We start from the raw sequence: 17,172 nt of genomic DNA on the forward strand, positions 1-17,172 counted from the left end.
AAGCATTCTGGGCAGAAGCAATAAACACAACAACATATCTCATCAATAGAGGACCATCAGTTCCTTTGAATTATCAGTTGCCCGAAGAAGTATGGTTTGGAAAGGAGGTAAAACTTTCACATTTGAGAATTTTTGGTTGTGTTTCATATATACTGACAGACTCTAATAGTAGAGATAAATTGGATCTGAAGGCGAGGAAGTGTTATTTTATTGGTTATGGATCTGACATGTATGGCTACAGGTTTTGGGATGACCAAACCAAGAAAGTTATCAGAAGCAGAAATGTTACTTTTAATGAGAACTTATTTTATAAGGACAAATTTTCTGTAGAATCTACATGTGCAGGTAAACTGTCAGAAATTTCTGAGAAAACAACACTTGAAGAAATTTCAGAAAGTGATGTAGCCAACAGAAACCAGAGTACAAGCGTAGAGGTTGAGTCAGAACCAGAACCATCAACTCCTCCAAGAAAATCTAGCAGAATTTCAATACCACCAGATAGGTATTCCCTTTCATTGCATTATTTGTTGTTAACTGATGCTGGTGAGCCAGAATGTTTCAGTGAGGCTACACAGGGGAATGACACTATTGAGTGGGAGCTAGCGATGAAAGATGAGATGACATCCCTTCAGAAGAATAAGACGTGGTCTTTAACTAAATTGCCAGAAGGAAAGAAAGCGTTACATAATAGGTGGGTCTATAGGCTAAAGGAAGAATCTGACGGTAGAAGAAGATACAAGGCGAGACTTGTGGTGAAAGGGTTTCAGCAGAAACAAGGAATTGATTTCACAGAGATCTTCTCTCCAGTTGTAAAGATGACTACCATCAGAGTTATTCTGAGCATAGTAGCTGCAGAGAATCTTCACTTGGAGCAGTTAGATGTTAAAACTGCATTCTTGCATGGGGATCTAGAGGAAGACATCTATATGACCCAACCAGAAGGTTTTGAAGTGCCAGGCAAGGAGAATCTTGTATGCAAGCTTCACAAAAGTTTATATGACTTGAAACAAGCACCGAGGCAGTGGTACAAGAAGTTTAATGAGTTTATGAGCAACTCAGGATTCAAAAGATGTGACATGGACCATTGATGCTATGTTAAGAAATATACTAATAGTTATGTTATTCTTGTCATGTATATTGATGACATGTTGATTGCAGGATCTAGTATGACAGAAATTAACAAGTTGAAGCAGCAGTTGGCAGAAAACTTTGAAATGAATGATCTTGGTCCAGCTAAACAAATCCTTGGTATGAGAATTCTTAGAAACAGATCAGAAGGAATCTTGAAGCTGTCTTAGGAGAAATATATACACAAATTGCTTGACAGGTTTTACCTTGGAGATTCTAAGACCAGGAATACTCCTTTAGGATCTCATTTGAAGTTTTCAAAGAAGCAATCTTTGTAGACAGATGAAGAAAAATGTTACATGTCAAGAGTACCATATGCATCAGCAGTTGGGAGTTTGATGTATGCTATGGTGTGTACCAGACCTGACATAGCACATGCAGTGAGAGTTGTCAGTAGGTTCCTATCAAATCTAGCAAATGAGCATTGGGAAGGCGTAAAGTGGATACTCAGATATCTGAAGGGTACTTCAGAGATGTGTTTGTGCTTCACAAAAGACAATCTCACTTTACAGGGATTTTCAGATGCAGACTTGGAAGGAGATTTTGATACCAAGAAAAGCACCACAGGCTACATTTTTACCTTGGGAGGTACTGTTGTGAGTTGGAAGTCTAAACTTCAAGATAGAGTTGCTCTCTCAACCACGGAAGCCGAGTACATAGCTATCTTAGAAGCAGCTAAGGAGATGATTTGGCTAAAGAATTTTCTCAATGAATTAGGGAAAGAACAAGATGATGCTCCAATGTTTAGTGACAGTCAAAGTGCTATAAGTCTTGCTAAGAATCCAGTCTTCCATTCTAGATGCAAGCATATTCAATTAAGATACCATTTTATCAGGGAGTTGATAAATGATGGAGACTTATCTTTATTGAAGATCTTAGGATCATAGAATCCAGCAGATATGTTGACTAAAGCTGTTACAACTGACAAACTGAGGCTTTGCATTGCCTCAGTTGGCCTTCAAGGATAATTGAAGATGAAGGCGCTACACTAGGTAAAGAGTCGATGAACTCATTGCTTACAAGGAGCTGCTAGAGTTTGGAACTTAGACCCCAAGTGGGAGAATTGTTAGAGTTTGTGGTCTTAGTTCCTTTGTCCCACATCGTTTGGTCTGTAAAACTTGTGTGGTCTTAGTCCCACATCACTTGGTTTGTAAAAACTTGTGTCTCATTAGTGTTATATATAGAGACACCTTGTAAGCTTTTATGTGTAAGTAATAAAAAGTTCTCCTAGTGTAGCCGTGGACGTAGGCACATACATTGTGTGCTGAACCACGTTAAACATGGTGACCGGCTCAGACGAGTATGCGAGTACCGTAGGTGGCCAGAATGACTAGCGAACAGGGAAAGTACCGCAGGTGGCCATGGCTATACTCGTGGATGATAAAGACTTCCGCTCGAGGGGGAGACTACCATGTGGAAGAGACTCACACTTGAGGGGGAGATGTGTTGGGTTAAAAGTGTGAGGTGAAGTCCCACATCGGGTAGAAGTGGAAAGGTTGAACACCATATAAGTGAGGAGAAGACCCATAAACCTGAGCCTTAAGGTTTTGGGTTAGAGTGTGGTGTCAGGTCTCCTTATGTGGTGGCTCGTGGTCCACAGGTGTACCCCTCGAATCTCCCCAACAATAAATGTGTTGCTAGGACACCTTTGTCTACTAACCACTCAACATTTAATTTACCTTTATTCTTGTGATTTTAAGGTGATTTTTCTAGTTCTATTTTTTTAGAATTTCCCTTATTCACACAAGTTTTGTTTTATCTGTCATAAAAGGTTATTATTTGTATCAAGTATATATAGTGTGACCATTATCAGAAATGAAATCAGAAATAAAAAGAACAGATAAAAGCTTATTGTAATTTATTCATCAAAGTTGGTTTATATATAAAGGCAGTAACTAACTAACTTGAGTAACTAACTAACTGCTTAACTAACTTCTTAATAACTAACTAACTGCCATAACTAACTGCTTAATCGTGATCTCCCCTCAAGTTGGCGAATAGATGTTAATCATTCCCAACTTGACAATGAATTTACTAAAAACAGGCCTGGAAGTGCTTTTGTAAAAACATTTGTAACTTGGTGTTGGCTCTTGACATGGACAAACTTGATTACTTTGGACTGAACATACTCCCGGATGAAATGATGATCAATGTCAATGTGCTTGGATCGTTCGTGATGAGCAGGGTTTGAAGCAAGACTTATAGCAGATTTATTATCACAAAATAGCATCACAGATGGCACATCAACTTCAAAGTGAAGAAGTAAATTGCTTAACCAAACAATTTCACTAGTAACAGAAGACAAGGCATGATATTCAGCTTCAGTGGATGATTTTGAAACAGTTGGTTGTTTCTTAGAACGCCAAGAAAGAAGGTTGTTTCCCAGAAAAACACAAAAGCCAGAAATGGATCTTCTAGTATCAACACAGTTGGCCCAATCAACATCAACAACAGTAGTGAGGTTGAGAGAGTTCTGAGCAGGGAAAAACAAACCTTGTCTAGGAGCAGATTTGAGATATTGCAGAAGATGATGAATAACATGTAGGTGAGGAACTCGAGGTGCTTTCATATACTGACTTAATCGATTCACAACAAATGTGATATCAAGTCGTGAGATGGTTAGATAAAGCAATCTACCAATTAGCCTTTTGTACATTGAGGGATCAGGGACTAAGTCTCCATCATGAAGATTGAGTTTCAGATTGGGATCCATTGGTAGATTGGAAGGTTTGCAGGCCAAGAAACATGTATCCTCCAAAAGGGATAGAGCATACTTTCGCTAGGATAGTGAGATACCTCTGTTGGATTTGACTATTTCTAAGCCAAGAAAATATTTCAAAGGGCCAAGGATCTTCAATTGAAACAAAGACTGTAATTTGGTCTGAACAACTTGCACAGAGACAGAATTTGGTCCTGACAGGATGATGTCATCTACATATACTAGTAAAATGACTAAGGAATTTCCTGAGCCAATGGTGAAAAGGGAGTAATCATGCTTGGATTGATGGAATCCATGACTAAGAAGAGTAATGGAGAACTTACAGAACCATTGTCTAGAGGCTTGTTTAAGTCCATATAATGATTTGTTCAATTTGCATACCAAGGAAGGATTGGCTGACTTGTAACCCTTGGGAAGTTCCATATAAACTTCTTCAAACAAATCTCCATTCAAAAAAGTATTGTTAACATCCAATTGGAGGAAGCACCAGTTTCTAGCAGCAGCAATGCAGAGCAAAACTCTCACAGTGGTAAGCTTGGCTACTGGAGAGAATGTATAAAAGAAATCGATCCCAACTTGTTGAGTATATCCTTTGGCAATCAATCGAGCTTTGTATCTATCTATAGAGCCATCCATTTTGTATTTCACCTTATACACTCATCTACATCCAATATAGTGCTTATCAGGTGGTAATGGAACAAGTGTCCAAATGGAATATGCTTCAAGAGCTTGGATTTCCTCATTCATTGCTCGACGCCATTCAGGATAAGAAGCAACTTGATGATAAAATTGAGATTCATAGACAACTGAAATGTGATTAATGAAAGCTCTGTAAAGGGGGCTAAGAGGCAACAAGGAGCAATAATGTTGGATGGGATATGCAGCCTGAGATTGTGAAATGACATAATCAGACAAGTATAAGGGAGGCTTAGAGTGGCGTGTACTCCTTCTTAAAGTAACAGAGGGCAAAGGGTGAGGTTGATCTGAACCAGAGATTGAGGGTGAATCATTTGGGTCATGGTTAAAGCTATTAGGTGGCTGTGATGATTGGCTAGTAGTCTGATCAGGGTTAAGTAAGGTATTATTGAGGGGAATAGGGATAACCAAATCAAGCAAGGGATTAGGAATGACTTGGGGCTGTGAAATGGTTTGAAATGGAAAAATGGATTCATGAAAGACAACATCTCTAGACACAAAAAATTTCTTAGTGTCAAGGCTATACAATTTGTATCCTTTATAACCTTGGGGATAGCCAACAAAAATTGCAGGCACTACTCTAGGAGAAAACTTGTTTCGTGTTGATGGAAGAGTGGAAGCAAAGACCAAACAACCAAAACTTCTTAAGGCATGATAGTCAGGTTCCTTCTTGAACAGAATATTGTAAGGTGAGCTGTGTTGCAGTAATGGTGAAGGGGTTCTGTTAATGAGAAAAGCTGCAGTGGTAACACAATCTCCCCAAAAAGAGATAGGAACTTTAAACTGAAAAAACAAAGCTCTTGCTACATTGAGCAGATGTTGATGCTTCCTTTCCACAACTGAATTTTGTTTTAGTCTCTCAACATAGGAAAATTGATGAAGAGTGCCTATGGAAGCCAAAAACTGAGTGAGGGCAAGTTTCTTAGCATTATCAGACCTGAGGCATTTGATAGATACATCAAACTGAGTCTGGACCATGGTGAAAAATTGTTTCACATAGATTGAAGCTTCAGATTTGTGCTTAAGCAGAAATAGTCAAGTGAATCTTGAGCAGTCATTTACCAGTGTAAGGAAAAATCGCTTTCTCTCATAGGTAGGGTGAGCATAGGGACCCCATATATCACAGTGAAGTAAGTCAAATGGTAATTCAGATAAATGGTTAGAGTTAGAAAAAGATAATCTTCTAAATTTAGCAAGTGGACAAATAGAACAATTAAAACAAGAGAAATTGGGAGAAAAATGTAAACCAATTTTATGATTCAAATGTTTTAAAACTTTGTCTGAAATATGACCAAATCTAGAATGCTAAATATGAGCATTTTTACAAGGAATGAAATTTGTATGTGAATTTATAACAGAAACAGTAAATTTGCAAGCAAGAGTGTCCTTGAGATCTAAGACATAAAGGCCTTGGATGAGATCCCCTCTACCAATCCTCTTGCAAGCTTGCTTCTCCTGAATATCAAATGCATTTTGGGAAAAAGAAATGGACAAATTAGGATTGGTTAGAAGGGCACTAACTGAAATTAAATTGAATTTGAATTTAGGAATGTAGGCAACATTATGCAAGATTAAGGTATTGGTTAAGCAAACCGAACCAATGGCAAGGATAGGTATAACATCATTGTTAGGCAGAGTTACAGTTTTATCAGAAACAAGCTGGTAAGATCGAAAATGATGAAGGGAGCAAGAAATATGAATGCTGGCACCATAATCTAAAAGCTAGCAATCATGAAGAAAATTAGAAGTGGATGTAGAAAGGATCATACCACTGGCAGAAGAAACACCTTGAGGTATGACAACATTGGTAGCATGATTTTCTAAAAAATTCATCAATTGACTATATTGTTAGGCAATAAGCTGAAACTGGAAACCCGAGTCACCAGAGGAAGGTTGTGAAGGATACATATTAACAGATACTTGTTGAGCAACCTTGTGTGGTGGTTAAGAAGAAGAAGAATGTTTCTTGACTTTTGAGGAAAAATCAGTCCTCTTATAATTTGGAGGATAGCCATGCAACTTGAAGCAACAATCCTGAGTATGACCCAACATACCACAATGACCACAATGAGCAGAAGAAAGGCAAAAGCATGTGAAACTTCACTAGCAGAAGTTCCAGACGTGGAAGCACCAACTTCTTTGTGCTTTTCTTCTTGAACAACTAAGGCAAAAACCTTAGTTACTAAGGGAAAGAGATCCATGGATAAAATTTGACCTCGAATAATAGAGAAGGATTCGTTCAGTCCCATCAAGAACTACATAGCATACTCCATTTGTTCAAAATCACACCAAGGTTTCATTCCTCCACAGGTGCTGCTATGTGATGGCTTCAGTTCTGATAGTGACTCCCACAGAGAACGAAGCTTGGAATAGAAAGAGGAAACAGACATGGATCCTTGTTGCAGAGTGATCAATTCATGCTTAAGCTTAAAAATTAAAGGATCATTTCGTTGTTCGAAACATTCTTGGAGATCATCCTAGATTGCTTTAGCAGAAGAACAATGTAAGATACTTACTTGCATCTCTTTTGATAAAGAATTAAGGAGCCAGGATGAAATGATACTATCGTTGAGATGCCATAAAGCATGAGTTGAGTGACCCAAAGCAGGTTCAAGAATTGAACCATCGACAAACCCATATTTGTTCTTCCCATGAAGTGTCATGCGCATTGCTTTCTTCCAAGAATTGTAGGTGTCACCTGTAAGAGGGTGAGAAACTAAGGCAATGCCAGGATTGTTGGATGAATGAAGAATGAAAGGGTTAGAATCATCAATGGCAGTCATGGCCATGAGAGAAGGAAAAAAAGACTAGCTTCAAGAGGAAGCAAGAGGCATGGAAGCAAAATTTTCTGATACCATATCAGAAATGAAATCAGAAATAAAAGAACAAATGAAAGCTGATTGTAATTCATTCATCAAAGTATTACAAAATTGGTTTATATACAAAGGCAGTAACTAACTAACTGCTTAAGAACTACCTAACTGCCTAATCGTCATAACCATAAAGTTTCTGTATAAAATTTCTAGCATGTCCTACTTTTCTTGCATGAGATTCTCAAAGGCACTTTGATCAATTTGCATGCGGATTCTACAGAACCAATATTTAATGAGATATATGCTTAAGTTTACTGTGATATGGCTAGGGAATTGTGCTTTCCTTGCCACAGTGCCTAGGAGTTAAAGACCCTTGTCTAGGACATATAATAAGGTTTCTCTGCTGCAATATTAAAACTGAGGTAGAGTGGTAGAGCACTAGGATTAACTACTTTATTAGAGGCTTTCGTGTTTTGGGTTGCAATAAGCCATTAAATGAAACTTCATTCTGCTTCTGCAATCTGCAATCTGCATTTTATTTTGCTTATCTTTTTGTTGGTTAAATTTTGAAGGCTAGTATAGGTAGCTGCAGTCATGATTTATGGATTTCAACGCACTCGCCCCTTTTCTCTGGCTGCAGTAACGCCAGTGTCAATTTTGAAAGTAAAGATAATTCCAATCTTCTGTAAATTTTCATATTCTTTTCTTCCTCAAAATAAATTACAATCACAACAAAGATCCTTAATCTATTATTGGTATCTCTTTTCTTGGATCCTGATTTCTTCCCCGTGAGATTCTTCTTATTGAGAAAACTAATAACTAGTTACTGTGTATGTAGATTTGATATCAATGAACTTCTCCTTCACTTTATTTTCCTTTAACAAAAACAATGTAGTTCTGCAACTATGCTTCAAGATGCAGTAAATAAGATCCACTTGGTGTTTTTCGGATGTAATATGACTTTGTTGGTACTTTAGTATTTTTGTTTATATATGTGCATTTGTAATTTTTGGATATTTCTATGACTAAATATATGAGCCAATGACATTTGGTTATATATGAAAAGGATAACATTTGTTATTTGCTTCCATTTTATTTATGTTTTCAATTTTTATAATATTAAATGGATTAAAATTATTATCCAAAATTTAGGTATAGGTTATAGGAATACACAACACATGTTGTTATATGTTAGTAAATTTATTCCCACACTTATTAAATAAGAATGAGAATAATTATAGAACTAATGCAAATGATTAAAACTAGAAAAAGATTAATATAAGTTTTTTTTATAAAAAAATATTGTTTTGGCGAAAATAAAAATTGAAACAAATGCAAAACCACACTTTGTGGCGGTTTAGTAACCGCGAAAAATGAAAAAGCTTCAGAAATAAATATGAAAAAATGAACTCTGTGATGGTTTCTAATAGCGACAAAATTTCTGACAAATCATTTCTGGTAGTGATCTTTGGTCCTTGTGACCAACCAATTTTAAACGTTAATTTATTAAACCTTGATTGATATTTGTCTATTTATTATCTATACGATAATTTTTTGAAAATTATTTAATATTAACAACATATTTTATTAAAAAAACAAATATAGACAACTTTAAAATTGAAAAAAAAATGGATTAAAATCACAGGATTTTTTCAAAAGTGGGCCGGGGAATAAATGTCAAAATTATAAAAGTAAGAAGATTAAAATTATGAATATTTTAAAAATGAAAAACAAAATGTCTTAATTGAAAAACAAGAAAATTAAAATCACATATTAAAAAAAATAAAAAGTCTGCTTTTTTGTCTAAAGTTTATCTTTGGATATCCCCAAATATATTTTTTTTATAATTATAGTCACATAAGTCTATTATCCGTCGCAGGTTGTCATTGTTAGCGAAGAAATATAGTCCTTCACTCCTTTCCCTCACTAATTTTAATGTTTCTAGTAGTGTAAGCTAAATGCATTAATTAGAAAAACAAAAGGGATCATCTAACATGTACACTAAACAATCCAATATATACGCACAGGCTAATAAAACTGTTTCACTCAAACCAATGCATTAACATATCGAGCCAAAACTGATACTTTGTCCAATTAATATTAACGGCACCAGCGGTACCATATTACAACCAAAAAGCCTTCGAGGCTATAGTTATGAAGAGAGAAAGACAGTGTGATTTTCCTACTTTTGCCTATAAAAAGGAGTTTTATACATAGTGCAAATATAATTTTGACTAGAGTCTCTCTATTCTATTTTCCTACTTTAATCCCTAGCTATCATTTCAACGTATAACACGACATATATATTACAAGAAAAAAAATATAAAAACCGCCATATTCGGTTTAACTAAAAAATTCTACCCGGCTTAAAACTAAAACAATGTGATTTTCTTATATCGAAAAAACATGAGTTGACATATACCTCATTCATTTTTAGTGTAAAAATCAGAATAAAATAAATAATAAATTATACTCGCACTTCCTCTATTTTGTTCAAATTACACTTGATATTTTTTTCTTTTTTTACATTACTTTTATCTCATTCTGCTAGCGTCAATTAAAATATGTGAACAGATGAAATTATCCTAACATCTTTATTAAATACTCAATAACAAATTAACAATTAATTATGTGAATGGATCTTTCTTAAAAGTTTTTTCTTTAATATTTGACTCTTCATTATTACTAACACTTAAAAAAGATGCAACTCTTGATTGAAACATTATATCAAACATATAGTCATAAAAAATAAATATTTCAAAGAAAAGAGTTAAAACACAAATGTAAAAGCAAAACACTAAAATTGGAAACAAATGATCATATTCAATCAATAAACATTGTTGGGAATAGGTCTAACAAAAACACAACAACCAAATGACCAAACACGCACAAAATAAATTGAACTAAGAAGAAGAAGAAGAAGAAGGAAGAGTGTTAAGACATGCGTACCAACAAGGTAAGTTTACATCCAGCAAAATGTTGGGTTCACGTCTAATTAGAGAAATAGAAAAAGAATGAAGAATATTAAAATATTTTCAGGTTGAAAATAGTAACATGTCTTTTATGGAGTTAGGAGAAATAAGATGATGATATTTTAAACATAAATTTTCATTAAAAGTCATTTGATCAATATGTGTCTACTTTCTGTTAAATTATTAAACAATATTTAAAAGGAATGAAGGTCTCGATATAATGTGAGTTAAACAATTAAGAAATCTTTTGTATGGTAAAAAAAAGAAAAATATCAAGTACAATTAAAAAAAAAAACCAAAGATATGAGTGTAATTTACTCTAAAATCAACCCTATATTTACAAACTCACTAGAGTCAAATAAATACACCCACTTTTGTAACTGAAAATATTATTCCTATTCTAGAAGCTTTTGCCTTTAAATAAATCGAGAAAACAATAAATTATTTGAAGGTCAACTATGGTTAAGTTTCTTAATCTCCACTAAACCAAAATTCACTAGTTTATTTCAATAATTGGTCTTTAATTTGAATATTAGTCCGCAAAAGACACCTAATCAAAAGCAGGCTCAATTCTATAGGAAATATATAGCAATATAGTAGGTAAGAGATAAATAAAATAAACTAATGATTCCTTTTCTATCTCCTGAAGACATGGGAATCTCTTAAAAGTAAAATGCGATCTCTATCAGAAAAGGAAAAAAAAATGTACCATAATTTCATAAGGTCGATTTGTTACATATAATAACATCTTGGGATCCAACCACCTGCAATTATAATGCTAAATTAATGATATTTTAAAACCATATACAACCAATCTTCCTTTGGTCTCCCTAGATAAATACTTGTTAACTAGTACTCCTCACCACTAATCACTAAGACAGTACTAATAAACACTATCATATACAATTTATAGTGTCACAAAGATGAGTGATGATCAAACGGCAGTGCGTTTTGGTATTCTTGGATGTGCTAACATCTCCATCAAGCTATGCAAAGCCCTAAGCAAAGCACCAAATGCCAAGCTCCATGCCATAGGCAGCCGTTCCCTCGAGAAGGCGACGGCGTTCGCGGCTGAGCACGGCCTTCCCGAGGCTGTTAGGGTTTACGGGAGCTATGAGGGTGTGTTGGAAGATGAGGAGGTGGACGCCGTGTACATCCCTCTTCCGACGGGTTTGCACGTGACATGGGCGGTGAGGGCCGCGGAGAGGCGGAAGCACGTGCTGCTGGAGAAGCCGGTGGCGATGAATGTGGCGGAGCTTGACCGGATTCTTGAGGCTTGCGAGGCTCATGGGGTGCAGTTCATGGATGGCACCATGTGGGTGCACCACCCTCGAACGGCTAAAATGAAGGAGGCTTTGTCTGATGCTCAACGTTTTGGTCAACTCAAATGGGTATGTGCATATTAATTAATCAATTCATATATATGTTGGATCGTCGTATAGTATGGTATTTGGTTCATTTTTGTTCTTTTTCTTGTGACGAATATAGCTTCAACTTAGAATTGAATTACCCTAGATAATGCACTCATGCACGCGAATATATATATATATACACACACTTAGTAAAGACAGTTAGGGAACTTTGAATAGAATTACTCGTATTTTAAGGTCTCCTAGCCTCATAGGATTTGTGAACTGGGCGAATTAGGGGAAAGGTTTTGAAGTTTTTTCATTTTGGGGATTTGATGAAATTCTTCCATATGTATCAAAGTTTTAACATAATTTCGTTTTTGACTGTAAAAAAAAATAATTTCATTTTAAAGACTTAAACTCAAGATCATTTATTAAAATGGAATAATTTTATTATTCGGTCTAAACATTAATTAGTGGACAAAGGCAAAAATTATTATTAAAATTTAGAATAGTAGCCAAAAATGGCTGCACCACTTTCCTCTCCTTTTCTGCAAAAATAAAAATGTTTTATTTCTAGGAAGAATGAAAAGTTTAGGCAGACCCTTTGGGAAAAAAATTATTATGATTTGTACGTCTTTGACAAAAAGGTTAGAATAACACCTACTAGGATTGAGTCTAGTGAAAAATATAATGTCAAGATTTGAATCTCTACCAAAAACGTATGCACATATATTTAGTGTCTCAAACAAGATCCACTTAAAAAAAAAATGCACGTAGCAACCAAGAAGATGTATTTTTCTATAACATCAAGAGGAAAAAAAATAGTCAAAACAAAGTGTACATTTCTTTCTTAATTATACGTATTTTTAGCTTTTAATTATATATATATATATATATATATATATATATATATATATATATATATATATATATATATGCGCGCCTGCGCGTGTGCGTGTGATTATTTTCTTTCCCTAACTATAGGTCTTTAAAATGCCGAATATATTTTAAAATTAAAATTGATAGGCTGCAAAGTATATTAAGCAATTTGAAAATCACTTGATTAATTAGAGTATGACTGTGTTTTATACAGAGTATAAACTGTTGAGTGGAAAACTCACATTCTATCAATGACTCACTGTGGTCCGATCATCACCTGATATATATACCCAAGTGATTATACATTTTATAATTGATTAGTTCAAATATTTATTAATAAAACTTGTAACAAAATGTCACATTACTAACGTTACTACCATTTAAATAAGCTATCAAATTTATATATTAATTATATCTGCACTATACTAACAACCAAAACTTCTGTTTGTATTCTATAAGTTTTTTTCTTACAATTTTAAAATGGAAGTTATCTTTTTCGTTTAAATGAAAACAATAAATTTTATGTTTTACTTATCTACTTTCTTCGTCTTTTTCTTCAATTTAAAAAACTCAATGCTTTCTTTCGTCTTCTTTCACAACTTTTTGATTATTTTAAAATTGTATACACGCGTATATGTTTGTCTTTTGTCTAGCTAGCTAGTTTTTTTTATGAGACACAACTACACGTTTATACTTTATGCCAAGCTAAATTGTGATGCTCGAAGCAAATGGAAAGATAAATCTAGTAAGTAGGTCCTCGTTTATTTATTTAATTCCATAATATAAAAAAACTAAATTAAACTGAACACGATTTGTCTTTTGGTGTCAAAAGTTTGTCAGTACTTTACTAGACACACGGTATTGAGCTTTAGTAGATCGATAAGAATGCCGACTATTTATTATAGTTCCCAAATTTTACACGTGATAACACTGTTTTGATTAAATAAAAATATATCTAATGTGACCTTTTCTTGGTAACCAAGTTTGGTTCGAAATAGAATGGTTATAAGAGAAAGGTGTGGTTTTCTTTGCGTCCATTGGTGATTTGTATATTGTCGATGTGTTAATATGAAAATGTTGTCACGTGTAATCAGCATTACATTTTTCGTCATAAACATGATTATGGAAGATTCAGAAGTTAAAATAATATGTATTCTTGTCGATATGTGGATCCAGAAATTATCTGATATTTTTATGTTACTATGACATATGTGATATGTGATTCATTTTTGTTTATCATTTGATGAGTGCCAATATGTGTCTTCTAGTTATTCTTGAATATACACAGAAAACATAATGATTTTGCTCTTTTTGAGAATCGTTTAGTATTTGATCCGCCTACTTGTTTATGGATGATTCGTTAATCTAACGAGTTGAATAATATTTTGGAGAAATAATTACTTATCTTTTTAAAAGTTCCTCATAAAAAAACTAATAAAAATAAGTAATTATTTCTTTAAATAAGTTAAACTAAGCACATTCCATCATGGATATTTTACTCTATTAATTGTTGATATATATATATATATATATATATATATATATATATATATATATATATATATATATATATATATATATATATATACACACACAAAATTATCATACACCATATTCCTATAATGTTCTATATGAAAAAACCTTTTTTATATAAAAAAATAGTAAAAATCACTTTGAGAATTTCAACCCCTCAATAGAGATTATTTTCCAATTGTCGATTAGAGAACATTAATATACACATAAAAAATATATATGCAAGATTTTTTTTTTTTCCTATAGTAATACTTTTGTAATAGTACTTTGTATGGCTTCTAAGAAACACAACCCCAAATCAAGTGTTTTTATCCCATTAATTAGGTCAATTACGTGGATCAACGAATGTCATATTATTTTATTGTGAATATTATATCTATAATATAATAAAACGATGCCATATTATTTTATTCTCTACCTCTAGGGGTACTATATAGAGCTATCTGTCCTTTATTTGATCTAATTTTCTTGTTTGGACTTTTATATGTCTTGTGTTCTCCTCACATATCTAAACAACCTGAGGATAGATAACTACTTTTTTTTTTTTTAGATATTACTCTTTTCTTTCTAATACATTTATTCTTCATCCTTTCTTATCTAATACGTATACACGCACAAGCATTTAATATAACATTTTCATTTATGTTAAATTAAATTTATTTTGTTTTTTTTTACTGCCCTACACTTAATTCTAAATAATATTATAAGTCATATACTATTGTAACCAAAAAATATAAATAATAATTTTTCTAACGTTATGAAATTTTAGTCTCAATCTAACACACTACTAAACTCTTAGTTGAATTCATAAAAACAAATTGACCTAACGTAGTGTAGGTTTTTTGTAACTAGGAAATAGGGACAGGGTCTAGAGCAGTGGGACTTCTGCTGGGTGGAAACAACAGTGGGTTTAACCTTTTAACTCTCTCTCTCTCTCTCTCTCTCTCTCTCTCTTTATATATATATATATATAAAATAAATATTTCATTTCATACTTTAAAAAAGTTCATTTGGTTTTTAAAGAAAAATATCGATCAATATAGGCTTTCAAGATTATAAATGTAAAAATACTTTAGTACAGTAATTTTCTTTCTATTTTCTAGTATATTTAGTTCCTATAAAAATAAATATGTATCTAAAACGGAAGAAGAACTAAAATATCTCACTTGTAATTTTAAATGACTATTTAATGAATTCTCATCCTATAAAAAATTCTTTGACAATGACAATCACCAATGGTGAAGGGAATTAATTTTTGATCCAATGAGTTAGGAGACATTTGGGATCTATGATAAAAAAAAATGAATATTGAATGAATTTTATTTTAATGAACTAAATTAAGTCAAATAACTTTTTGACAGAAGAAATTGAGTGTTCTCTCTCTCTCTCTCTTTTTTTATACGAACGTCTACTTTTTTTTCGATCCACAACGTCTGGACGCTCTGGTGTTTTAACATATTGGGCCAGAATTAAACTAACATGGCCCAACAAACGTTTGCCAACTCTTCACTAAAAAGAAGATATCTAATGTTACAAAAGATTCAGCTCTCATTATTTAATAATAAATATTTAAGTTAGTTAGTTATTAAATGAATAATTACAAAAAACTGGTTATAGTATTTAATAAATTTAAAATGTTTATTACAAAAATACGTAATTAATAAATATTTAATATATTTTATGTATATAAAAAGGAGTGTTATAATCCCTTAACTTACTTTTTTTTTAATTTAGCTCCATAATATAATTTTTTACGTTATAAAACATGTGATATAATGTTTTTGTATATCTTAATGTACAATTTCACGTAACTTGATATGTTCTTATAATCTCAATCATCTTTTTTTGCATGTGTTCTTCATCAGATACACTCGTGCCTCACGTACAACCCTGGTCCTGAATTTCTCAAAAACAGCATTCGTGTGAAGCCAGATTTAGATGGTCTTGGTGCCCTGGGTGACACTGGTTGGTATTGCATAAGAGCCATTTTATGGGCTGTGAACTATGAACTTCCAAAATCAGTGCTTGCATTCCCAGGAGCAATTCTCAATGAAGAAGGTGTAATAATCTCTTGTGGCTCTTCTATGCATTGGGAAGATGGAAGATCTGCCACGTTCCACTGTTCTTTCTTATCCTATGTAACTTTTGATGTAACGGTTTTGGGAACAAAAGGGTGTCTTCGTCTCAATGATTTTGCTCTTCCATTTGAGGAAAGTTTAGGGTTTGGGAAATTTTTGGAGGCCTCAGAGTTGGATTATGGGAAGATTGAACAGGGAATGTGGTGTCCAAAGCCAAATGAGCATGTTGTTGAGACTGGGTTTTCTCAAGATATTTTGATGGTTAAGGAGTTTGCTGATTTGGTTCGAAAGGTTCAGGGGTGTGAAATGAAGCCTGAGAAGACTTGGCCAGTTTTGAGTAGGAAGACTCAGGTAGTTTTGGATGCAGTGAAAGAATCCATTGAGAAAGGTTACCAGCCTGTTGAATTGTGATGAGTTAGATGGAGCATATATGTTTTGTGCATGTTATAATATGTACAAAGATGAGAATCATGGCAAGTGGCTTGTAAATTGAAACTCCCAAAGTTGTTTTGGTTGATTGTTGAAATTAATTTATGTTAAATATGGACAATTCTTGCCATTTATGTTGTGGATTCCTACACTTGGGACAACATATATATGTTTGTGGGTAACATGAAGTTGGAAAATTATTTTTAACTGACAAATTATATTTTTTACTTATTTAAATTATATTTTCTGTGCTCAAATAAATTTTTGCAACACAAGAATTTATATAAAGTTAGAAATTAAACATTACTTATAATTGTCTTCTTAAGAAATCATAAATGTTTTAATAAGTCATGCATAGTAACAAAACCGAACGAAGTGTTTAGTCACGAAAGTATCCTTATATAATGAGAAAATTGTCATATGGTATATTTATTGACTTGAAGATTTCTATATTCGGTTATTAATTTTCCTCAAAAGATAGCTATTTCAGTTTTCTTTACAAGATATATCATTATTGTCAATGTGGATGAAAATTTGAAAAAAAGAAAGGAAAAAAAGATGAAAAAAATGCTT

The 17,172-nt window shown here is 33.2% G+C and overlaps 1 protein-coding gene across 1 annotated transcript; it reads left to right on the forward strand.

Moving 5' to 3' along the window:
* The first annotated feature begins 11,033 nt into the window (after positions 1-11,033).
* On the forward strand, positions 11,034-16,839 carry LOC100783596 (uncharacterized oxidoreductase At4g09670). The gene is made up of 2 exons (XM_003533226.5): positions 11,034-11,719; positions 15,958-16,839. Exons 1-2 carry the CDS (start codon positions 11,252-11,254, stop codon positions 16,579-16,581), a joined length of 1,092 nt encoding a protein of 363 aa, XP_003533274.1. The 5' UTR covers positions 11,034-11,251; the 3' UTR covers positions 16,582-16,839.
* Positions 16,840-17,172: the final 333 nt, after the last annotated feature.

This window comes from Glycine max, chromosome 9 (assembly GCF_000004515.6).
Source record: "Glycine max cultivar Williams 82 chromosome 9, Glycine_max_v4.0, whole genome shotgun sequence".
Classification (NCBI taxonomy): Eukaryota; Viridiplantae; Streptophyta; class Magnoliopsida; order Fabales; family Fabaceae; genus Glycine; species Glycine max.

Excerpts from the sequence above, each read along its gene's own strand:
- LOC100783596 (XM_003533226.5), top strand. The coding sequence starts at position 11,252 with ATGAGTGATGATCAAACGGCAGTGCGTTTTGGTATTCTTGGATGTGCT. Across the intron at positions 11,720-15,957 it reads GTTTTGGTCAACTCAAATGG|ATACACTCGTGCCTCACGTA; the intron begins GTATGTGCATAT and ends GTTCTTCATCAG.